The sequence below is a fragment of the Rana temporaria genome, chromosome 3 (assembly GCF_905171775.1).
Source record: "Rana temporaria chromosome 3, aRanTem1.1, whole genome shotgun sequence".
In the NCBI taxonomy this organism is placed as follows: domain Eukaryota; kingdom Metazoa; phylum Chordata; class Amphibia; order Anura; family Ranidae; genus Rana; species Rana temporaria.
In genome coordinates this window covers 110,946,096-110,970,978 of record NC_053491.1, presented here as the reverse complement: position 1 = coordinate 110,970,978, position 24,883 = coordinate 110,946,096, and the positions used below count along the sequence as shown (strand labels likewise).

At 44.6% G+C, this 24,883-nt stretch overlaps 2 protein-coding genes across 2 annotated transcripts; both read left to right on the top strand.

Annotated features, from left to right (window-relative positions):
* Nucleotides 1-2,573: 2,573 nt before the first annotated feature.
* ATP6V1F (ATPase H+ transporting V1 subunit F) lies at nucleotides 2,574-8,561 on the top strand. The gene is made up of 2 exons (XM_040343231.1): nucleotides 2,574-2,834; nucleotides 6,362-8,561. The coding sequence occupies exons 1-2, from the start codon at nucleotides 2,671-2,673 to the stop codon at nucleotides 6,561-6,563; spliced, it is 366 nt and encodes a 121-aa protein (XP_040199165.1). The 5' UTR covers nucleotides 2,574-2,670; the 3' UTR covers nucleotides 6,564-8,561.
* A 5,482-nt stretch (nucleotides 8,562-14,043) lies between these two features.
* ATP6V1FNB (ATP6V1F neighbor) lies at nucleotides 14,044-24,691 on the top strand. Its single transcript, XM_040341521.1, has 3 exons — nucleotides 14,044-14,729; nucleotides 18,812-19,288; nucleotides 24,302-24,691. Exons 2-3 carry the CDS (start codon nucleotides 18,820-18,822, stop codon nucleotides 24,415-24,417), a joined length of 585 nt encoding a protein of 194 aa, XP_040197455.1. The 5' UTR covers nucleotides 14,044-14,729; nucleotides 18,812-18,819; the 3' UTR covers nucleotides 24,418-24,691.
* The last annotated feature ends 192 nt before the right edge of the window (nucleotides 24,692-24,883 follow it).

Sequence of the window (24,883 nt, the reverse complement as noted above, 5' to 3'; positions counted from 1 at the left end):
CCCCCCCCCCAAATGACCCCATTTTGGAAAGTAGACACCCCAAGCTATTTGCTGAGAGGCATGTCAAGTTCATGGAATATTTTATATTTTGACACAAGTTGCGGGAATATGACAAACTGATTTTTTTTTTGCACAAAGTTGTCACTAAATTATATATTTCTCACACATGCCATGGTTATATATAGAATTGCACCCCAAAATACATTCTGCTGCTTCTCCTGAGTACGGGGATACCACATGTGTGGGACTTTTTGGGAGCCTAGCCGCTTACGGGGCCCCGAAAACCAATCACCGCCTTCAAGATTTCTAAGAGCATACATTTTTGATTTCACTCCTCACTACCTATCACTACCTATCACAGTTTTGAAGGCCATAAAATGCCAAGATGGCACACAACCCCCCCAAATGACCCCATTTTGGAAAGAAGACACCCCAAACTATTTGCTGGATGGCACTGAAAGGCAGCACTGATGGGCACTGGTAAGCAACACTGGTGAGCACTGATAGGCGGTACTGATGGACACTGGTAGGCAGAAAAGAAATAGGTGACACTGATGAGCACTGATTGGCAGCACTAGTGGGCACAGATTGGCAGCACTGGTGGGCACTGTTGGGACTGCACTGATAATCAGTGCCCTGATTATCAGTGTAGATGTACCTTTTAGAAAAGCTGGTTATTGGCTCTCTTCTCCTCTCCTTATGCTGTCAGTGTGAGGAAAGGTGTACCAATAACAGGCTTCTGTTGACATCCATGATCAGCTGTGATTGGACACAGCTGATCATGTGCTAAAGAGCCGCAGATTGGTTCTTTACCTCAATATGTGATCAGCAGTTTGTACACAGCGTTCACAGAGCTTGCTGCCCGCGCCCTGCAGCGTAGTCATATAACGGTATCCCAGAACTAGCCTGCCGTGCCGTAGCTGTCATTCGGCTGTAGCATGGTTGGCAAGTGGTTAAGCATTGTAATAAAACACTACATTTTTCTATGTGTAAATACCTGTTTTTTTGTAGGTCTGCTCTTCAGCCAATGCCATTCTCCTACACGAATGACGTAGGGTCCTCTAATCACCTTGGTGCTTGGGTTATTTTCAATGCTGTGATGGGAGAGCTGGAAGATGGCTGGAGGGTGTAGACAGGCAGAGAAGGATAGAAACCATTACTGCACATGTGCAGTGCTGTGCCGCCCACCGCGTATGAGAAGGGTCTCCGCTGCCTCACCGAAACCCACAAAATCCCTCAGTAAAGGCAAATTCCATGCATGGACAGCATGGGGTGCCCATGTGCAGTGTGGCAGCGGGAGCCACGCTTGTGCGGACAAGCGTGGCTCCCGCTGTCACACTGCGCATGGTCACCCCATGCTGTTCATGCATGCAATTTGCCTTTACTGAGGGAAGGGATGCGGCAGTTACCAGGAAGCGAAAGGGTGATAGCTTCAGCTGCCCAAACTTAACATGGCCGCAGTGGTGGGGTTTCGTGAGGCTTTTTGGGGCTTCGGTGAGGCTTTGTGGGGCTTCAAGCGAGCTTTGCCATAGACTTCTATGGAGGCTTTGAAGACGCTTTGAAGCACCACTGAAGCTACATGGGGTATCATTTTTGAAGCAAAGCAAAAGCAAGGTGTAAACAGGACTGTAAGCTAACAATTTTATTTAATGACAGGAGCTTTGACTGGCATTCAGAGAGCTTTAACAAAGCCTGTGCGAAGCCTTGTTTTAAAGCAAGTGTAAACTAGCCGTTAATGTGTGTTGAAGCCGAAGCAAGTGTAAATCAGCCCTAACTGCAACATGCATAGGTGTGATTCAGGCCTAATGCCCCATACACACCCAGCATAGCGGGAACATGCATTTTTTACACTTTTCTTCTTTTTTTCTTGTTGCATGCTTTGGTGCATCTGCTGGCTGCTCTTGGGCTATCATTAAGAAATCATAGAACCTCAAGAGCGACTCCGGTTTTTTGCGTGTTCTGGAATTGCACGTTTCTGCACACGCTCACCGAACACATAGATGTGCAGCTTTATTTGGCACAGGACTGGCCTTAGGCCCCTTTCTCATTGGGGCGGGAGCCGCGGTGGCGGTATAGCGCCGCTAAAAATAGCTTTCACATTGAGTAGGCAGTGAAGGAGTTTTTCAGGCGGTATAGCAGCGCTATTTTTAGCGCTGTACCGCCTGAAAAACTCCTCAGTGTGAAAGGGGTCTTAGGATCAGGCCTGGAACCACCAAGAAATGCAGGGCAATGCACCCTGTGCAGAGGTCATGTATGCTCCTGACTAGAACTAAGAGCAGATAGGTTGCTCTGTCTATATTACACTTTTGTTTCTGGGTTTAATACTACAGGTATTGTTTAATTGCATGTCATGTCTCTATATCGCTGTCCTCTCACTTCGTGTTACATACACAGGGAAAGGAAGTGGATAAATGTCCCCCGCAGGGACACACATAGAAATATCCACTGACATAGCCGGGGTCATATCTCCTCAATGTATTCAGTTACGTCATCACTTATACTGTATATGGCGGGATTTGACCTTCACACGAGTTCCCGCCCCTCACAGAGAACTCCCCCTATCCGCCCGCCCCCCGCTGTCAGCTGACCGGTGCGCCCAGAGTCACATGACACTCCTCAGCTCCGAGCACAGAGGCGGGCGGTGTGTATTCAGCTGACAGCGGAGTGATCATGGCGGGTATGGCCCGTGGAAAGCTGATCGCTGTGATCGGGGACGAGGACACTTGTACCGGCTTCTTACTGGGAGGGGTCGGAGAGCTGAACAAGAACCGGAAACCGAATTTCCTGGTGGTGGAGAAGGAGACGAGTGTGACGGAGATAGAGGAGACCTTTCGGTGAGTGAGGGGCCTGGACGTTTGTATTGAGGGGGGAGGGGATTATTACAATGAAGACTGATCTAGGTGTCCCCTGAGTGAGCTCTGTATGAGGGGCCCCTTCACCTCCATGGAATGGTCCCTCTGCAGACTGTCAGGACTGGGCTCTGTCCTCCTCTGTCCTCCTCTACCACTAGTATTATACAGTGACTGCTGTGCTCAGGGCGGATGGCGCCCCCCAGTGTTGCTAATAAAATACCACTTTCCTGGCTGTCATTCTGATCCACAGATCAATCACTGATCTACAAGTATTCCAGTCTGCCTGTCCAGCGTGATGTTTAGGGTTGTCATTTCACACCGGGCCGATTTCACATGCAAAATTGGAGCCTATTGCCAGCAATGGCACTGTAGAAATCTTTTGGGGATAGCAGCACCGATTTCCCAAAAGTCGTTTTTGAACTATGTGACTGAGTACCAGGTCTTAAGGGGTGCTACAAAAATGTGGGTTGCACAGTGGTTAGCACTCCTGCCTTACAGCACTGAGGTCACTGGTTTAAATCTCAGCCAGGGCACGGTCTGCATGGAGTTTGAACGCCCTCCCTTTGCTTGCACAGGTTTCCTTTGTATGTTTCAGTTTCCCATCACGCTCCAAAGACATGTTGGTAGGTGTATAGGCTGCTGTCTGTATTGCCCATAGTATGTGTGTGCCGATTGGTCATGTACAGATTGCCGTCTGCACGCCGGTCCCAAACCGAGCAATTGGGAAGTGTTGAGGAAAGATCTGGCTCCAACATTGTGGAAAAACACGAACATTGTATAGAAGAAAACTATTATATACACACACACCGTATCTCACAAAAGTGAGTACACCCCTCACGTTTTTGTAAATATTCTATTACATTTTACAACACTGAAGAAATGACACTTTGCTGCAGTGTAAAGTAGTGAGAGTACAGCTTGTACTGGCTGTTACTCTGATCCACAGATCAATTACTGGCCTACAACAAGTATTCCGGTCTGACTGTCACCTTCAGTCCCCTTTCACACCGTGCATGATCTGATGTGTCAAATCAGAGCCTATTGCCGGCAATGGCACCGTCCAAATCGGTGCGACTCTGAAGAGTCTTAAAAAATAGAATTGTTGCTCTGCATAAACATGGTCTAGGCCATGGGTCTTCAAACTATGGCCCTCCAGTTGTTCAGGAACTACAATTCCCATCATGCCTAGTCATGTCTGTGAATGTCAGAGTTTTACAATGCCTCATGGGATATGTAGTTCTGCAACAGCTGGAGGGCCGTAGTTTGAGGATCCCTGGTCTAGGCTATAAGAAGATTGCCAAGACCCTGAAACTGAGCTGCAGCACGGTGGCCAAGACCATACAGTGATTTAACAGGACAGGTTCCACTCAGAACAGGCCTCTCCATGGTCGGCCAAAGAAGTTGAGTGCACGTGCTCAGTGTCATATCCAGAGGTTGTCTTTGGGAAATAGACGTATGAGTGCTGCCAGCATTGCTTCAGAGGTTGAAGGGGGTCAGCTTGTCCGTGCTCAGACCATGTATCACACACCGCATCAAATTGGTCTGCATGGCTGTCCTCCCAGAAGGAAGCCTCTTCTAAAGATGATGCACAAGAAGAGGACTCCAGTGGCAACCTGTGAAGCTCTGGTGAACTCCATACCCAAGAGGGTTAAGGCAGTGCTGGAAAACAATGGTGGCCACACAAAATATTGACACTTTGGGCCCAATTTGGACATTTTCACTTAGGGGTGTACTCACTATTTTTGCCAGCAGTTTAGACATTAATGGCTGTGTGTTGAGTTATTTTGAGGGGACAACATATTTACACTGTTATACAAGCTACACACTCACTACTTTACGTTGTAGCAAAGTGTCATTTCTTCAGTGTTGTCACATGAAAAGATAGAATAAAATATTTACAAAAATGTGAGGGGTGTACTCACTTTTGTGAGTTACTGTGTGTACACGCACACATACTCTGAATGTAGACTAAATGTCTCATATGGGGATAGGGCTGGGGAAAAAATCGATGTGAATCGAGTTGTGAGGTCAAATCGATTCACATTTTCAGCAAATCTATTTTTTTTTTTTTTCTTACCAGGATTGGCGCTGAAACCGCACCGGTCCTGAGGAGCTGCAGGCAGGAGTTTTTAGCCGAGGCTTCGGCCTAGTCCGCGAGGCCAGACGCCACGGACTATGCCTAAAAACTCCTGCCCGCAGCTTCTCAGGACTGGCGCGCTGTCCATCAAAAAAAATTGAATCGTGAATCGATATATTTTTTTTCGCCCAGCTCTATATGGGGGACCAGTCAAGCTTTATATTAGATTGACTTTAAAATGAGAGAAATAGTCTGATCACTCTTGGCAGTTCCAAGTTTATTTCCGTTTTCTTTGCACCACAATTATAAATGAGCGCTTATTCGTTTTTTCTTTCATTTATAGAAAGAGTTTAGCTGATTTCCAAATGTAACCATAACATCTCCAATGATCCATAGAAGAGTCTACTTCAACCTCTGATCAATAGGACTTCTTTTTTTTTTTTCTTCCTACATACAGTGACATTGTGCTCTGACCGCAGTCTTGCAGATCTTCCCCTCTTTTGAGTGTCTTGTGTTTGTGTTGATAACAGAGACCGAATGTTTACAGTAAATGTTCTGTGTCAGTGGTGATGGAAGTATCTACAGCATTCTGGATTGTACAGCTTTTATCTTGTTCACGATTGTAAGCGCCTAGATCTATCCTCTCCACACACACACAGGTTAGTCAAGGGCTTTTTTTTTTTTTTAAGCGGAGCTCCGCCGTAAAAAAAAAAATATTAAAAGCCAGCAGCTACAAATACTGCAGCTGCTGACTTTTAATAAATGGACACTTACCTGTCCTGGAGTCCAGTGACGTCGGCAGCCGAGACGAGTGATCGCTTGTCTCGGCTGCCCCCACCACCATCATCGGTGAGGGAATCAGGAAGTAAAGCGTTGCGGCTTCACTGCCAGTTTCCCTACAGCACGAGTCGCGCTGCACCGTCCTCACTGGTCCCAGCTGTGTTCTGGGAGCCGTGTGTTTCCCAGAACACAAGGGAAGTGACGCACTGCCCGCAGGTTCCCGCAGTTTGTATTCCCGGAAGTGGGTGCAAATACCTGTCTTGGGTATCTGCACCCCCCCCCTGAAAGGTGCCAAATGTGACACCGGAGGGGGGAGGGTTTCAATGAGCGGAAGTTCACTTTAGGGTGGAGATCCACTTTAAGCCTTTCCTGCCCTGACATTCCTTTAATGGCGTCTGTTCGCCCATGGTGTGGGTAGGACATGATCAGGAGCCGGTTCTGCCAGCTGCCGATCATTAGCAAGGACCAAAAGCCATCTTTGACTGCTCAGTCTCCATGCCGGGAGCATGCGGTTAGCCCCGCTCAGCATAAACATCGGCCACCCAGTGAGGGTTTTCATTTTAAGTTTTTGTGGTCTTCACTAATGGTATGGTTTTAGTCTGTTTATTAAATGTAACTTCTTATGTTTTCTCTTTTTGTTACCCTTGTTTAGGGGTTTTCTGCAGCGTGATGATATTGGAATCATATTGATCAATCAGTTCATCGCTGAGATGATTCGCCATGCCATCGATGCCCACAATCTCTCCATTCCAGCCGTGCTTGAAATTCCATCGAAAGAGCACCCATACGATGCCAGCAAGGACTCCATACTGCGGAGAGCTAAGGGCATGTTCACTGCTGAGGACCTGCGATAATTGCTCATCGTCTGGAGGTTCCTGTTCTGGGTGTTGTGTAACTCTTTCACTTCCAGAATTGCACTGTATGTCAGTGACCTGTTAATAGTGGAAACTGTCTGTATGTGTTGTACTTTTTTCTTTTTGCCCATATAATTTATCTCAAGAGCCTTCGCTGTATTATTTTATTAATGGTCTCTGTGTATAAATATTTGCTGTAATCTATGACCTGTTGTGTTCATCCATGTTTCATGACAGATATTGAAATGTTTATCCACTGCTATGATATTCTATGATGTACAGAACAGGATACATACATAGAACATCAGATTTGTAATGCTCAGCAATGACTCTGCACTAGTGAGTGGTCTAAACATATCTTGTGCTACTTTCCCTTCATGTGTCCTACTAATAAAGATTTCTATATCTATGCTAAACAAAGCTACCCCGCTGGCTGTTGTATTCAGACAGCTGGCATCTGTCAGAATACCTGAACAGTGAATGCATCTGGGTGGACAATTTTCAACCCGACTACTTTCACGAAACTTGATTTGAAAAATCTAATTTTGTTTAGCTGGACAGTCTTGCCAGGGCCTCCCACAGCTTGAATATTCATCAGTTCAGCAGGAATTGTCCAAAATTTGAGCTGTGTATGTCAGGCTTTAATTTCTGGAAGAAATGTCTGTGTTATCAGTTGTAAACGATTACACTTATCTTATTCTTTGGGCAGAAAATATGTTGTCAACCTGACTTCAGGGTCTCCGCTCTGGCATCTATGTCCCTTATTCGGTGTATTCAGCTGAGGGTGCAGGTCAGGATAGGAGTCCACCCTGCCTCCATGTAATCTTCAGAACAAGGAGAAAAATCTCAGCCACTGCACACCATACAAGCCCAGTCTGTAATAGGTGATAGCCTCAGCCTAACTCTATCCAGGCCCCAACCCCACCACTGACCTGGAAGTATAATGCCTAAGCCCCCTTGTGTGGGGCAAAATATATTGGGGGGGGGGGGGGACTATGGTCCAAATGGAGTTAAGCTGAGGCTGTTATCACCAGTGTTAAATGCCAGGCCTGTATGTTTCTCTTTGTTCTGCAGAAAATATATTATTTAATAAGTGCTCTGTTAGTTCAGTCCTCGGTTGTTCTTCATGTGGCAGCTCATACTGGCTGCATATGGTGGAACAGTTCACTCATGTGCTTACCCTGCTATAGAAGGTGTCTTGGCCCAAAAAAACTTGCAATTTGTTTATAAAAACGAATTGCTTTTAATTTTAATTTATTCAATCTATTTTTTGTTTTGTGCATGAACATGCGTTAAAGGGTCCAAGTGAAAAGGAAATCGCAAAAACACTTGTATCATGGTTTTGGCATCTGCCCAATGAAACCTGCCTGTCCGTAATGCTCTTTGTATGATGCGTAATTAAACATGCAACATTTACTGCATACTCATAGATGTGAAAAAGACCTTAAAATATATTTAAAGATAAAACTTTTGTCATCTGTACCCATTGGGGGGGGGGGGAATCTTCTTTCCTGTCTCCAAATAAAGTGGAAGATTTTCTCTCTAGCCCTGTTCTGGTGACAACTGACAATTCTGGATGTTCTCATATTTTGTCTTTGGGAGAATGGTCATCAAGACACAGAAGATGTGACTGTCCCCAATATGGACACAGATCAGAGTGGGGAAGACCTTCATTACCCTACCTGAAACAAAAAAAAAATGTTAAGCTTTAGATGTGCTTTAAATCTGGATGAGTACTTCCTTTTTTTTTTTTTCTTCATTCACAAGATATGGAGTAAATGAGAAGCCAGAAAGCTGTGCGCTGTACATATTTGGTTTTAAAGATCTTTTTGCAAAATGTGTATGCTGTTAAGTTATTCATAATGGATTAAGAGTTCTAAATTTTTGAGCAGCTTTTTGTCATGGAAACTGTAAGCATGTTCTAAATAATTTGATTCATCATTGTTGGCTAATTATAAATGTTTGTGTTTTAATAAATACCCTGACAGTGGAAGTCAACGTTTTTGTTTACTTGCTAAACTGTATTGGACATGTTTTTCTATAGATGACAGATTTACCACTAATTGTTGTAATGGTCACTAAAGCGCAGGATATGTTAATAAAAAAAAAAAACATTATTTATTGCCACAATTTGATATGTTGACATAATTTTGATATGTTAAAAAAAAAACATTGTCTAGTACCGCAATCTTTTTTTTCATTTTTATACCAACATATTTAAGCATATTTACCACATTAAAGCCTAACACCATGTTTAACCACTTCCCAGCTGACCTGATGCATTTATGCAGCCTCTCAGCGATTGAGCTTTAACGCAGAGCGGCCGCATATATGTCCGCCATAGGTAAACGCTTCACTATGCTGTGAGAACAGTAACAATCAGGTACCAGAGAGCTCCAGATGCATACTTTCAATTGAGAGCTTTCTGATCATGTTACTACCAATCACAGTGGTCACACCGGAAATGCCTCCCTCTGCCTCTCTGCATTTTAATCCACTTAAAGGCCTGGGAGGCAGCTGCAGAAAGGGGTTAAGCAGGGTGGATTTGATTTAAATCGCTGGGTAAAAAGTATTGATTTTAAATAAACTGTATTTAAATCATTATTTTTAAAAGGCAACTGTTATCTCTGTCCTGCAGCGGCTCCTCCTCTGACCTGCTATTGACTCACCGACAGTCCCATTCACTTTAATGGGATGGCTGGTGACGTGGCAGTGACACAACAAGGTGAAGGACGTGGATGCCCGCTTACACAGTGGTCATCAACCCTCCTCAGTGCCCACCAACAGGCCAGATTACATTATTCACATAGGTGGGGCGGGATCTGGGGGTCCCCTTTGTTGAAGGGGTCTTCCAGATTCTGATAAGCCCCCCGCCTGCAGACCCCTACAACCATCGGGCAAGGGTTGTGGGGATGAGGCCCTTGTCCCCATCAACATGGGGACATGGTGCTTTGAGGGGCCACAGACCCCCAAAGCATCCTCCCCATGTTGAGAGCATGTGGCCTGGTACGGTTCGGGGGGGACGCTCTCTCGTTCCCCCCTCTTCTCCTGCTGCCTGCCAGGTTGCATGCTCGGATAAAGAGTCTGGTATGGATTTTTGGGGGGAACTCCGCGCCATTTTTTTAATTCGGGGTGGAGTTCCCCTTAAAATCCATACCAGACCTGAAGGGCCTAGTAATTGAATTTGGGGGGACCCCCCACGCATTTTTTTTTATTTTTTTTTTATCAATGTCTTTTCTCTGTATTGCCGGGAGCCGACAATTCGTTATAGCCGCGAGTACTTTTAACCACTTCAATACAGGGCTTGTATACACCCTTCCTTCCCAGACCAATTTTTAGCTTTCAGGGCTCTCACACTTTGAATGACAATTACTCAGTCATGCTACACTGTACCCAAACCAAATTTTTTTCATTTTTTTTTGTGGTATTTAATCACTGCTGGGTTTTTTATTTTTTGCAATATACGTGAAAAAAGCGATGGTCTCTGAAAGTTTTATAGAGTCTACAAGCTATAATGCAAATCATTGAAAATGATCACACCTGATGTAATGAAGGCCTATCTAATTTCTTGAGACCCTAACAAGCCAGAAAGTACCCCCCAAATTAACCCTTTTTGTAAAGCAGACATTCCAAGGTATTTAGTAAGAGGCATGGTGAGTTTTTTGAAGTTGTAATTTTTTCCCACAATCCTTGGGAAATAAAAAGTTTATTTTAATTTTTTTCACAAAATTGTCATAATAACAAGTTATTTCTCTTACACAGCACATACATACTTGCAATGACACCCCAAAATACATTCTGCTACTCCTCCTGAGTATAGTGACACCACATGTGTGAGACTTTTACACAACCTGACCACATATAGAGGTCTAACATCCAAGTAGCACCATCAGGCGTTCTACAAGCATAAATTGCACATCTCATTTGATGACAACCTATCACACTTTTGAAGGCCCTGGAGCACCAGGTCAATGGAAATGCCCACAAAATGACCCCATTTTGGAAAGCTAACACCCCAATGTATAATCTATGAGGCATAATAAGTCTTTTGAACAGTTCATTTTTTTCCAGAAGTTTTTGGAATATGTGGGAAAAAAATGAAACCGCATTTTTTTTATACAAATTTGTCCATTTATAAGATATTTCCAACACATATATGTACATGTACAAAGCAAAACTGACACCCCAAAATACATTCTGCTACTCCTCCCGAGTATGGCGATACCACATGTGCGAGACTTTTACACAGCCTGGCCACGTACAGAGGCCCAACATTGAAGTAGCACTGTCAGGCGTTCTACAAGCATAAATTACACATCTCATTTCTCAAACAGGTACTGGTTTCTGGCAGGTGGTGAGGTGGCGTGTACTCTGGTGGCAGGTGGTGAGGTGGCAGGTACTCTGGTGGCAGATGGTGAGGTGTCAGGTGGTGAGGTGGCGGGTACTCTGGTGAGGTGGTGGGTACTCTGGTGGAGGGTATTCTAGTGAGGTGGCGGGTACTCTGGTGAGGTGACGAGTACTCTGGTGAGATGGCGGGTACTCTGGTGAGGTGGCGGGTACTCTGGTGAGGTGGTGGGTACTCTGGTGGCAGGTACTCTGGTGAGATGGCGGGTACTCTGGTGTGGCGGGTACTCTGGTGAGATGGCGGGTACTCTGGTGGCAGGTACTCTGGTGAGATGGCGGGTACTCTGGTGAGGTGGCGGGTACTCTGGTGACGGGTACTCTGGTGAGGTGGTGGGTACTCTGGTGAGGCAGCGGGTACTCTTGTGGCGGGTACTTTGGTGGCAGGTACTCTTTATTTGGGGGGGGGCAATCTGGGCACAGTAGTACATATGTAGTGTGTAACATATGCGTAACACACTGTTAGCTGATCTCCTCCTCACACTGGATCAGTGTGTGAAGAGAAGAACCCAGCAACAGTAAATTACACACAATGGTGTGTTTTTGTTTACATTTAGTGACTGGCTGTGATTGGACACAGCCAGTCACGTGGTAAAGAGCCAATTTCATTGGCTCTTTACCACTGGCGTGCGCAGCCTATTGTATTAGGGTGTGCACCCCAAAGCTCAAACACACGTGTGTCTAAAATATATAACACACATACATACACACACTGTACACAGAAACTCTTATAAATAAATGTGAACAAACATTTTAAAATGTATTAAAACATTTTTTAACACTTAATCTTTACATTTTAACAATTAATTGTTCACACTAGTGGTTAGGGGCAGTAAAACTCTGCGGTTGAGCCATGCTATTACCACCCCTCAACCGCTACCACCTTTTTAGCTGTAGAGGCAGCGACTGGGCATGTTCACGTGCCGCACCTACAATTATACCCTGTTGCTTTCAGCAGGTATAGCACCCACTGACCATGACCCATTCAAGTGAATGGTTTTAGTCTGCAGGCAGCCCTCAACCATGTGCAGTGTGGAGTTCAAAGGGTAAAGCAGGTGGTGTGGAGGTGATACAACTCCTCACTGCTTCTTAAAGTGGAGGTTCACCCTCCAAAAAAATTCTGACATCACACGCAGTCGAGCCATCCTACCGACAGAATGCCGGTGTTTTTTTTTTTTGCACATACCTCGTTATGTGCGATTTTCACCTCACGGCAATCCCGCGGAAGTGGGCGTTCCCAAGCACTGCCTGTGATTGACAGGCTTCCGAACGGCGCATACTGCGCGTCACAGGTAGCCGGAAAAACCCGAACGTCGGTGCGGCTCTATACGGCGCCTGCGCACCGACGTTCGGGTTCTGTCGGCAACCTGTGATGCGCAGTATGCGCCGTTCGGAAGCCTGTCAATCACAGGCAGTGCTTGGGAACGCCCACTCCCGCGGGATTGCCGTGAGGTGAAAATCGCACATAACGAGGTATGTGCTGAGAAAAAAAAAAAACACTGGCATTCTGTCGGTAGGATGGCACGACTCCGTGTGATGTCAAAAATTGTTTTAAAGGGTGAACCCCCACTTTAAATGCTCTCTGAAGAGCGATCTGTTTGCAGATCGCTCTTCAGAAATCAAGATTGCCCCCTTGATTTCCACAGTGCCCCCCTCTCATCTGAGTCCTCCTTTACTTTAGAGTCCACAGCATTTAACCTTACACCAGAGTCAATATCTTCTATCACAGTTCCGCCCTTAAATTAGGGATCTCAGAGAGCCCCCCTTACATCAGAGTCCCCAGAGTTCCCCTTCACATTGGGAAATCTGATGTAAAGAATGCTTTGGACTCTAGTGTAAAGGGGGACTTCGAAATAAGAGGGTAACTGGTCAGCAGAGTCCCCCCTTACATCAGAATTCCTAGCATCCCCTCTTATATAAGGGTACCCAGAGTCCTGCTTTATGTACACTGTAAGTGGGAACTCTGATGTAAGGGGGGATCAGAGACCCCTTACATCTGCCCCATCAATGTACCCTTTTTCTCATCTGCCCCACCAATACACCTCCTTTTACATCTGCCCACTGCTTTACACCCTCTGCTTTTCTGGCCCAACACTACCTCCTGCACATCTGCCCCACCTCCGTACCCCCCTGGTCTTCAGCCCCACCTCCGTACCCCCCTGGTCTTCAGCCCCACCTCCATACCCTCCTGGTCTTCAGCTCCACCTCCGTACCCCCCTGGTCTTCAGCCCCACCTCCGTACCCCCCTGGTTTTCAGCCCCACCTCCATACCCCCCTGGTCTTCAGCCCCACCTCGGTACCCCCCTGGTCTTCAGCCCCACCTCCGTACCCCCCTGGTCTTCAGCCCCACATCTGTACCCCCCTGGTCTTCAGCCCCACCTCTGTACCCCCCTGGTCTTCAGCCCCAACTTTGTAAAGCATGCTGGGACTTGTAGCCCCATCACAGGCTTTAATGCTCCTGCAGAGCATAGTGCGACTTTCAGTTTTATCATAGGCTGCAATGAAAATGCAGAGCATGCTGACACTTGTAGGTCTATCATAGGCTGCAAGAGAGGTGCAGAGCATGCTGGGACTTGTAGTTCTATGATAGGCTGCAAGAGAGGTGCAGAGCATGCTGGGACCTGTAGTTCTATTCCAGGCTGCACTGTATGTACATCGTTTTAGTTCCCCCTCTTCCCAATCCCAGTTCTGCAAGCAGCATCTTTGGGGCAGTTTGGGAACGCTGTATAGAATGCTCCCAAAAACGCCCCTGCCCATTGTAATGAATGGGTAGTGCTTTGGAAGCGCCACAACACAGGCGTTTTTAACCTATTCTTTGGGGTTAAAAGCACCCCGCTAGTGGCCAAAAAGCACTGCTAGAACAAGTGGTGCTAATGCGGTTGCGGCCCCAGTGGGAAAGGGGTTTTAGAGCCATAATAAATGTCTGAAAATGCATGCATTTACATTAAACTAAGACTGGTGCTCCGTTAATTAGTAAATGATGACCCCCACCCTGCTAAATTAGAAAAGTTGAAGGCTTATTGATCCAAGGACCTATGTCCCATCAGACATGGAAGATACATCCATGGATCAATAAACCTTCAACTTTTGTAATGTAGCAGTGGTGTGGCTTATCTATTGCTCCTGTGAAGCAGGACCGATTCCCATATTAGACACTTGTCTGGAGCAGTACTTGGACCAAAGTGCCATTTACTTATTGAAAATCAATCAAATAAAAAATAAATAAAAATAACCAGCCCTCTGGGCTCATGGCCATTTGCCTATAATACAGTATGTTCATGCAGTAGGAGATGGTATGTTGCCACTACTACGTGTAGATCAAGTCTGGACCTGCCTGATAGCTGCTCATAATTTACCAAAAACCTGAACCAACACAGATATCCGTTTTAATTTTCCTGCTTGCCAACAAAAGAACCTTGTGAAATAGGTAGGGCATACGTCATAGGTATTTTGGTGGCATGTATTTATAGGATTATATCTCAATACTTTATTTGAGACTCCTAATTAACATGCATTCATTGGATCTGTGCTTGCCAGTTTTAATTCCCCTTTTGTTTGGATCAGAATTTCCCCATTTCTAAAGCTTGGCTTGGGTAGATATCAAGTCTGTTTTTTTCCTGTTACTTCTCTTAGCTCCTATCCACCCTCTGGAATTATAAGAATGTGTTACCATGCTGGTAATACGTATGTGTGAGTTCTTGTGGGCTTTGGATGTGGAGACAGACACACAACGAGCTTCATGCTGAAGACACTGAGATTTGAATGGTATGTTCAGACTAATGCATGGTTCTTTACTTGTTTGTCTGTTTTACTAACCTCTTTAGTTTAAATTCATTTATAAAGTGTTTATAAACCTAATCACAAAGATTTAATATTTGTTTTTTAACATGCTAATTTAATTTCAAATGGTAATTTTCAGTGTTTTTAAATTTTTTATTTATTGTCTTTGTCTAGGTATTTCGGGCCTGATCCACAAAAACCAGCCGTAACTTAACTTTTGCCATTTAAGTTACACCGCCGCAAAATCTCTACCTAAGTGCCTGATCCACAAAGCACTTACCTAGAAATTTTCAGTGGTGTAACTTAAATCCGTCCGGCGCAAGGCGTGCCTAATCTAATGGGGCGAGTCCCATTTAAATTAGGCGCGCTCCCACGCCGGACGTACTGCACATGTTCCCGACGGTATTTTCCCGACGTGCTTTGCGCGGATTTACGTTGCGCCGGGTTTTGAGAATCGCGACGGCGGGAAAAAAACGGGGGGAAAAAAAAAAAGTTTTTTAAAAAAATGACAGCGACGCGGGATAGAAGGGTATACTTTTACAAGGTGTAAACAGTTTACACTTTGTAAAAGCAGCCCTAATTTTGCGACGGCAAACTAATACTTACGGAGAAAAAACGAAGCTTCGTGGATCTCCGTAAGTGCTAATTTGTATACCCGACGCTGGATTTCGACGAGAAATGCCCCCAGCGGCGGATGCGGTACTGCATCCTAAGACCTGACAGTGTAAGTCCCTTACACATGACAGATCTTCTGCCTATCTATGAGAAACTGATTCTGTGGATCAGTTCCATAGATAGAAACAGGGGGCCAGATCCTCAAAAAACGGGCTTAACTTAAATATGCCGATTTAAGTTACACCGCCGCAAAATTTCTACCTAAGTGCCCGATCCACAAAGCACTTACCTAGAAATTTTGAGTGGAATAACTTAAATCGGGCCGGCGCAAGGCGTTCCTCATCATCAGGGGGCGAATCCCATTTAAATGAGGCGCGCTCCCGCGCCGGCCGTACTGCGCATGCTCGTGACGTCATTTTCCCGACGGGCATAGCGCGAAATTACGTTACGTCGGGCTTTGTGGATCGCGACGGGTCAATAAAGTTGCGTCGTGAAAAAAAAAAGATACGGCGGCAAAAAAAAAATTCAAAATCTAAAAAAAAGCGCGGCGCGAGGAAGAAGGGTCTGCTTTTACATGGTGTAAACAGTTTACACTTTGTAAAAGCAGCCCTAATTTTGCACTTGCAAAATAAAACTTACGGCGACAAAACGAAGCATAATAGCTTCGTGGATCGCCGTAAGTCCTAATTTGCATACCCGAAGCGGCATTTCGACGCGAAATGCCCCCAGCGGCGGATGCGGTACTGCATCCTAAGATCCGGCAGTGTAATTCAATTACACATGCCGGATCTTCGTCCTAACTTTGGAAAACTGCTTCTGTGGATCAGTTCCAAAGTTAGGACAAGGGATACGATGGAGTAACAGCAGTTACTCCGTCGTATGTCTTTTGTGGATCTGGCCCAGGGATACGACGGCGTATCAGTAGATACACCGGCGTATCCCTTTTGTGGATCAGGCCCTATATGTATTAAGGTGATAAGTATGGCCCAGTTTCACAGAGAGCAGGCGCACATTACGCCGCCGTAGCGCAAATAATATCTGCTACGCCGACGCAGCGCAGAGAGGCAAGCATGGAATTCACAAAGCCAGTGCTGCCAAAACTGCGCTGGGTTTCGAAGGTGTAAGACGGCGTAGGTGGAAGTGGGCGTGAGCCATGCAAATGAGGCGTGACCCCATGCAAATGATGGGCCGAGAGCCAGACAGATATGTATCACCATCTGCGCATGCGCAGAGACGAGGATGCATCCCTCTGCGCATGCTCATAACCACGTCGGAACAACTGCCTAACCTACACCGGATCAATGCCTACGGCGTGAACGTAACCTACGCCCAGCCACACACACGTCCAACGCAAACTCCGTAAAATACGCCGGCTTGTGTTCCCTGGTGCAGACCTTTGCATGTCTGCTGCTGGGTTACACCTCCTTTATGGGGCTTAACTTTACGCCGGACGTACAACTTACGCGCACATCGCTTAGCCTGCGTCGGCGCACGTACGTTCGTGAATCGCCGTATTTCCCTCAGTTGCATTTTTGAATCGCAAATCAATGGGAGCGCCAGATGCGTCCAGCCTAAATGTGCGCCCACGCTACGCCGGCGTAGGCAAGTTATGTCGGCGGGATGAAGCCGATTTTTAGGCGTATGTTAGTTTGTGGGTCCGGCGCACAGATACGACGGTGCGCATTTGCACTTACGTCGGCGTATCTTGTTCTACGTCGGCGTAGGTGCTTTGTGAATCCGGGCCTCTGTCTCCAAATTGTGTCCCTTGTCACCTTTAAAATGGTAATATACCTTGCAGTTTGGATGTGCACACTCAGGAGACGTTTGAGAGGGGATAGGATTTCAATTTACAAATACCATACTGGTGACCCCACAATAGGGATAAAACTTTTTTTGCGGAAGGGAGTTTAACAAGACACGTGGCCACTCATTAAAATTAGAAGAAAAGAGGTTTAACCTTAAACTACGTTTACTGTAAGAGTGGCAAGGATGTGGAATTCCCTTCCACAGGCGGTGGTCTCAGCGAGGAGCATCGATAGTTTCCAAAAAACTATTGTATAAGCACCTAATCGGTGCGACACCGCATCTGCGGCGCTGCACATATTTTAAAAAGACATTTCTGTACTTCTTTTTTTTTTGAAGGTACGATGAAAAGTATTCAACATTGGAGGATCTTTCTGTAAATGAGAAATAATAGCACTATACCGCTTACATTTTTTTTTTGTTTTAAAGTGGAGGTTCACCCGAAAAGTAAAATTTTAACATTAGATTGATGCTCATTTTGTCAAGGGGAATCGGGTAGTTTTTTTAAAATCGAAGCAGTACTTACCGTTTTAGAGAGCGATCTTCTCCGCCGCTTCCGGGTATGGGCTGCGGGACTGGGCGTTCCTATTTGATTCACAGGCTTCCGACAGGCTTCCGACGGTCGCATACATCGCGTCACGATTTTCCGAAAGTAGCCGAACATCGGTGCGCAGGTGCCGTATAGAGCCGCACCGACGTTCGGCTTCTTTCGGCTACTCGTGACGCGATGTATGCGGCCGTCGGAAGCCTGTCGGAAGCCTGTCAATCAAATAGGAACGCCCAGTCCCGAAGACCATACCCGGAAGCGGCAGAGAAGATCGCTCTCTAAAACGGTAAGTACTGCTTCGATTTTAAAAAAAACTACCCGATTCCCCTAGACAAAATGAGCCTCAATCTAAGGTTAAAAAAAAAATTCGGGTGAACTCCCGCTTTAAGCAATTATTATTTTTGATGCACAGTGTGATAATTAGATAGTCACCAATTTCAAAATCAAGGATTAGCGCTGCATTATTTAGACAATTGGTATTTTTACACATTTTAAAGGGAGTAAGTTAGGGTGCTGGCAGCTATTTGTCTAAATATAAAGTACACATAGAAGTTCACAAGATTACAACACATATAAATGAATACTTCGGCAAAGAATATCTTGTCTTTATGGCAGGGATGTCATTACATATTTAGTCCCAGTAATATATGTAAAAAATAAATTAGTGCTTAGATGGGGTTTACGATTACTTTTAGAACCAAAAAGGTATTTTACAGATCATGAAAATAACCACATATGAAGCATTTCTTCTGGTAGAAATATGTTGTCTTGGTGTTTTGCCAAACACGATAACCATAGTGACTGACCATCAACAAGAGTAATGACTTACATGGGTCTCACGTTAGTTTTCTCAGCCAGCCAACTGTAACACTAGGGAAAGCATTGCGCCGGTACATAAGGAAGGGTAATGAAACAGCCTAAAAAATACTTTCCTTGCACGGATACATGCAGAGCAGTTGATGTTGACCATCGATTATTTTAAATATCGCTTTAAACTAGGTAGAGATCAGCCTCATTGAATCACTTATTCTTGTCCTATTTAGTATTATTTTATATACTTTTGTGTTTTTTTTTATGTGGATTACTGTCTTGTGATAACCAGTTTCTCCAATGGCACGGGAGTTTAATCTAACCACCCAAAAACAAGACTTTTTGAAGGAATGTTATCTCAAAGAAGTCCTAATGCGTGCCAGTTGGCGGCATCGCTATGGACAGAACTTACCACGTTTCGCAAATACAAAACACAACATTTCTGTGCCAAAAATGAAGGATCATTTTAAGTTGCCGGCTATTTCTGATTCAGCCTCACATGGCAGTATGGATAAGAAAATATCTGGGAATAGCCATGAAAACAACCAAGGCCCAAAAGATATTAACAAAATAGATGGAGGAGAGACAACTTGCTTTACTGATACTGTGATGAGACCTGCCAGTCCCGGAACGCTAACTCTTCTGTATTCTGGAACTTCTAAAGAGGAGCAAGGACGTTACCACTACATGAGAGTAAGGAATAAACTCAAACCAGAGAACAAATACACTTACCCATTAATTTCCAGCTGGGAGTATGGGTGGCAAATGGGTGAGTTGAGATGTATTGTTACCGTTATATGTTTAATTTTAAAAGCTGTCTTTAACCACTTTAGCCCCGGGAAGGACTTACCCCCTTAATGACCAGACCATTTTTTGCGATATGGCACTTTGTTATTTTAACTCACAATTGCGTGAGTGTGCGATGTTGTACCCAAATAAAATTGATGTCCTTTTTTTTCCCCACAAATAGAGCTTTCTTTTGGTGGTATTTGTTCACCTCTGTTTTTATTGTTTGGGCTGTAAACAAAAAAAGACTCCCGATTTTGAAAAAATATATATTTTTCACTTTCTGCTATAATACATAGCCAAAAAAAGTAAAAAAACTAATTTCTTCATCAATTTAGGCCAATATGTATTCTTCGACATTATTTTGGTAAAAAAAAAACAATAAGCGCATATTGATTGGTTTGCGCAGAAGTTATAGAGCTAGATTCACGTAGCTCTTACGTCGGCGTATCTATAGATACGCCGCGTAAGTAGAAAGATGCGCCGTCGTATCTATGCGTGCCATTCTGGTAGCTAGATACACCTGAATTCTAGCTTCCTCCGACCGATGTAAGTGTTAGTACGCCGTCGTATCTAGGGTGCATATTTACGCTGGCCGCTAGGGGCGCTTCCGTAGATTTACGCGTAGAATATGTAAATTACCTAGATACGCCGATTCACGAACGTACTTGCGCCCGCTACGCTGTTTACATAAGGCTTACATCCGGCGTAACGTTACCCCTGCTATATGAGGCGCAGCCAATGTTAAAGTATGGACGTCGGAAAACAGCCATCAAATTTTACGTTGTTTACGTAAGTGGTACGTGAATGGGGATGTGTGTAGGTTACGTTCACGTCGAAAGCATTGAGCCGACGTATCTTAGGGAGTATATGCAACGTGACTCTGAGCATGCGCGCGCATGCGCGGATTGTTAGTGAAAAAACTTACATGGGGTCACGGCTACTTTGTATACAACACGCCCACTACCTTCCACATTTGAATTAGGCGGGCATACGCCTGCCTATTTACCCTACGCCGGCGCAGCGTACGGCGCCAGATCTTTGTGAATAATGGTCTGGGCGCCCTATTTTACGTCGGCGTAGCGCATATGAGATGCGCTACGCCGGCCAAACTATACGCCGAGCTACGTGAATCTAGCTCATAGTGTCTACAAACTACGGGATAGGTTTATGGACGTTTCATTTTTTTTTACTAGTAATGGCAGTGATCTGCGATTGGCAGGGAACGGGTTAACAGGACGATCAAAGGGTTAAGTGTGTTCCCTTAGGGTGGAGCTCCGCTTTAAGAATATGTGGCTGAATCTGATCTATTTATACAGTATATAGTTACCCAATGTAGCCAGAAACAAGACTTTTAAATTGGTAATGCACATTAAACAGATTATTTATATTATGATCATTATAGTATCTGAAAAAAATAATAGAAAGGATACTATTTATCAATGTTTTCACCCAAGATTTGCACACCTTTTACCAAAGATTACCAGCTTTATAATCAAATCTTATGATGTCAAAATTGGGTGAACAGATTCCAAAGACTAAGGAATCCTATACAATGTATTGCAAAACCTTATGATGATGTTATTTGTTAATTTTACATTTGACTAGTAAATTGTTTCTTTTTTTTTAGCTATTGTCAAAAGCGTGGCAAGATTTGATCTTAGGATTTGCTGTTTTTACCTAGTTTTGTGCTATTTAACCACTTAAGGACTGCCTCCTGCACATAAACGTTGGCAGAATGGCACGGCGGGGCACAAGCACGTATCTGTACGTCCTCTTTACGTGCCCAGCCGTGGGTCGCGGGCGCGCGCCCGCGACCCGGTCCGAAGCTCCGTGACCGCGGGACCCGCGGACCCGGTCGCCGCCGGAATCCCGCAATCGGTCCCCGGAGCTGAAGAACGGAGAGAGCTGTGTGTAAACACAGCTTCCCCGTTCTTCACTGTGGCACTGTCATTGATCGTCTGTTCCCTGATATAGGGAAAGGCGATCAATGACGTCACACGTCCAGCCCCGCCCCCCTACAGTTAGAAACACATATGAGGTCACACGTAACCCCTTCAGCGCCCCCTAGTGGTTAACTTCCAAACTGCAATTGTTATTTTCACAGTAAACAATGCATTTTTAGAGCATTTTTTTGCTGTGAAAATGACAATGGTCCCAAAAATGTGTCAACATTGTCCGAAGTGTCCGCCATAATGTTGCAGTCATGAAAAAAATCATTGATCGCCGCCATTAGTAGTAAAAAAAAAAAAAAAATAATAAAAATGCAATACAACTATCCCCTATTTTGAAAACGCTATAAATTTTGCGCAAACCAATGATAAACGTTTATTGCGATTTTTTTTTACCAAAAATAGGTAGAAGAATACGTATCGGCCTAAGCTGAGGAAAAAAAATGTTTTTTTATATATTTTTAGGGGATATTTATTATAGAAAAAAGTAAAAAATATTGCATTTTTTTCAAAATTGTCGCTCTATTTTTGTTTATAGCGCAAAAAATAAAAACCGCAGAGGTGATCAAATACCACCAAAAGAAAGCTCTATTTGTGCGAAAAAAAGAATGCCAATTTTGTTTGGGAGCCACGTCGCATGACCGCGCAATTGTCAGTTAAAACGACGCAGTGCCGAATTGCAAAAACTGGCCAGGCCCTTTACCTGCATAAAGGTCCGGGTCTTAAGTGGTTAAGTAGTCTATATTATTTTTTGCTCTTTCCACTTAACGAGGGCCAGCCCTTTGGGTTAGTGCTGGTGCATCATATGAGAGCCCATGTTAGTCTGTACTAACTTGACTTCCCAGCCCCAGTCTGTTTATGTTTTGAGTTTTGGCATTCTGGCGTGTTTGATTCCTGACTTGACATTGTCATCTATCTATATTATTTTACTGAAAGGGTAGTTGATTCTTGGAATAAACTTACAGCAGAGGTAATGAGCCAGTCAACAGTAAATGCCTTTGGGTGGGGGGTTTGTGCAACTCAGCTTACCTTAGAGAGCTCTGGAAACTCAGGGCCGGATTCAGAAAAGAGATACGCCGGCGTATCTCCTGATACGCCGTTGTATCTCGGAGTCCGGCCGTCGTATCTATGCGCCTGATTCATAGAATCAGGTTACGCATAGATATCCCTAAGATCCGACAGGTGTAAGTGACTTACACCGTCGGATCTTAGGCTGCAATCTCACGCTGGCCGCTAGGTGGTGCTTCCGTTTGTATACGCGAGGAATATGCAAATGAGGAGTTACGCCGATTCAGAAACGAACGACCGCCCGGCGCTTTTTTTTACGTCGTTTGCGTTTGGCTTTTTCCGGCGTATAGTTACCCCTGCTATATGAGGGGGTATGTGCGGCGTATCCTATGTTAAGTATGGCTGTCGTTCCCGCGCCGAGTTTTGAATTTTTTACGTTGTTTGCGTAAGTCGTTCGCGAATATGGATGGACGTAATTTACGTTCACGTCAAAACTAATGACGTCCTAGCGACGTCATTTAGAGCAATGCACACTGTGAAATTTTACGGACGGCGCATGCGCAGTTCGTTCAGCGCGGGGACGCGCCTGATTTAAATTTTATACGCCCCCTACCCGCGGAATTTGAATTCCGCCGGGGGATTTATGATACGCCACCGCAAGTTTACAGGCAAGTGCTTTCTGAATAAAGCACTTGCCTCGAAAACTTGCGGCAGCGTAACGTAAATGAGATCTAAAGATCCGCTCACCTATCTGAATCTGGCCCTCAGTGTTCAGCTTCCCCCGACCCCTCTTATGTGTGGCCGGGGAAGCTGGACACTATGGGCCAGATCCTCATAGCGAGTACGCCGGCGTATCTACTGATACGCCGGCGTACTTTCAAATTACCTGCGTCGTATCTTTAGTTTGAATCCTCAAACCAAGATACGACGGCATCTGGGTTCGATCCGACAGGCGTACGGCTTCGTATGCCTTCGGATCGTAGATGCAATACTTCGGCGTCCGCTGGGTGGAGTTCGCGTCGTCTTCCGCGTCGGGTATGCAAATTTGCTTTTTCCGACGATCCACAAAGGTACGCGCGGCCGTCGCATTCTCTTATGTCGTCTCTAGTCGGCTTTTTCCGGCGTATAGTTAAAGCTGCTATTTTGCGGCGTGCCATGTTAAGTTGCCATGTTAACTTGCCATGTTAACTTGCCATGTTAAGTATGGGCGTCGTTCCCGCGTCGAAATTTGAATTTTTTTTTGCGTAATTCGTCCGTGAATAGGGATGGACGTAATTCACGTCTAAGTTAAAAAAATGACGTCGTTGCGACGTCATTTCGCGCAATGCACAGCGGGAAATTTCAAAACGGAGCATGCGCAGTTCATTCGGCGCGGGGACACGCTTCATTTAAATGGATCACACCCCCTACCCGCCGATTTGAATTACGCGCCGAGAGATACACTACGCCGCCGTAACTTACGGCGCAAATTCTTTGTGAATTTAAAGAATGAAAAAGTAAGTTACAGCGGCGTAGCGTATCTCTGATACGCTGCGCCTATCTAAATGTATGTGAATCTGCCCCTGAGTTTCCAGAGCTCTCCAAGGTAAGCTGAGTTGCACAAACCCCCAACCCAAATTGAGTACCATCACAGCCTTCAAATATACTTGGGACAAAAAGTTAACGAAAGAAACAAAAAATATATATATATATATAAAAAACAAAAAACAAAAAAAATGGGGAGACTTGATGGACTACTTGGTCTTTTTTATGTTTATTTAAAGGGACCTTGAAGGAATGAAATATACTTATTTTCAAAGGGATAAGTTAGAAAGCAGTCCTCCTCATCCTAATTGGAATAATTGCTAAGATATTGACCTAGGGATAAATATGCAGCCTCTGAAGTTTCAATTGTTGCCCTGATTCTTGTGTCAGTGACTCACTAAGTTGTGAAACACAGATGCAGAGTTTCACTTTAGGTTTTGAGGGATTTATCTGCCAACCTCTATTTTCTGTATGCAGCATAGCGCACTAATAATGTGGTTCTTTTCTTCCAGGTAGTGCAACTAAAAACAATAGAAGTTTGTACCGGCGTTGTCCTATTGTGAATGACACCTTCTTCAGAAAGAATGGTATACCCTGCGAACCGCACCCTAAGGATATGGCCTTGTAACTTTGTCAGACTGAAAAACTGAGGATTTAATCAATTTATGATCATTTAAATGCAAAAAAGGAAATTTCATTTGTGTGACCTAATTCCACTGTTTATATAACAAAAAAAATAAGTAGTAACCATAGAAACATATTTACTTTATCAAATTTTATTGAATTTCTTGTGCATTCTTGGGTCAAATTCTTTTAGCGCTATTACATAGTTAATCAGGTTGAAAAATTACCATCTAGTTTAGCCAATATTTTTTTTTTTAATAAAATAAAATAATCATACAATCCCATATACACCATTCTTTACCCACAGTTGATCCAGAGGAAAGTGAAAAACCCCAGCAAAGCATGATCCCATTTGTTACAGCAGAGGAAAAAATTCCTTCCTGATCTCCCCGAGAGGCAATCAGATATTCCTTGGATGAACGTTGCCTATAAATGTTAGTACCCAGTTATATTATGTACAATTAGAAAAT

Coding starts and splice junctions, on each gene's coding strand:
- ATP6V1F (XM_040343231.1), top strand. CDS start 2,671: ATGGCGGGTATGGCCCGTGGAAAGCTGATCGCTGTGATCGGGGACGAG. Junction 2,835..6,361: donor GAGATAGAGGAGACCTTTCG/GTGAGTGAGGGG, acceptor ACCCTTGTTTAG/GGGTTTTCTGCAGCGTGATG.
- ATP6V1FNB (XM_040341521.1), top strand. CDS start 18,820: ATGGCACGGGAGTTTAATCTAACCACCCAAAAACAAGACTTTTTGAAG. Junction 19,289..24,301: donor GGAGTATGGGTGGCAAATGG/GTGAGTTGAGAT, acceptor CTTTTCTTCCAG/GTAGTGCAACTAAAAACAAT.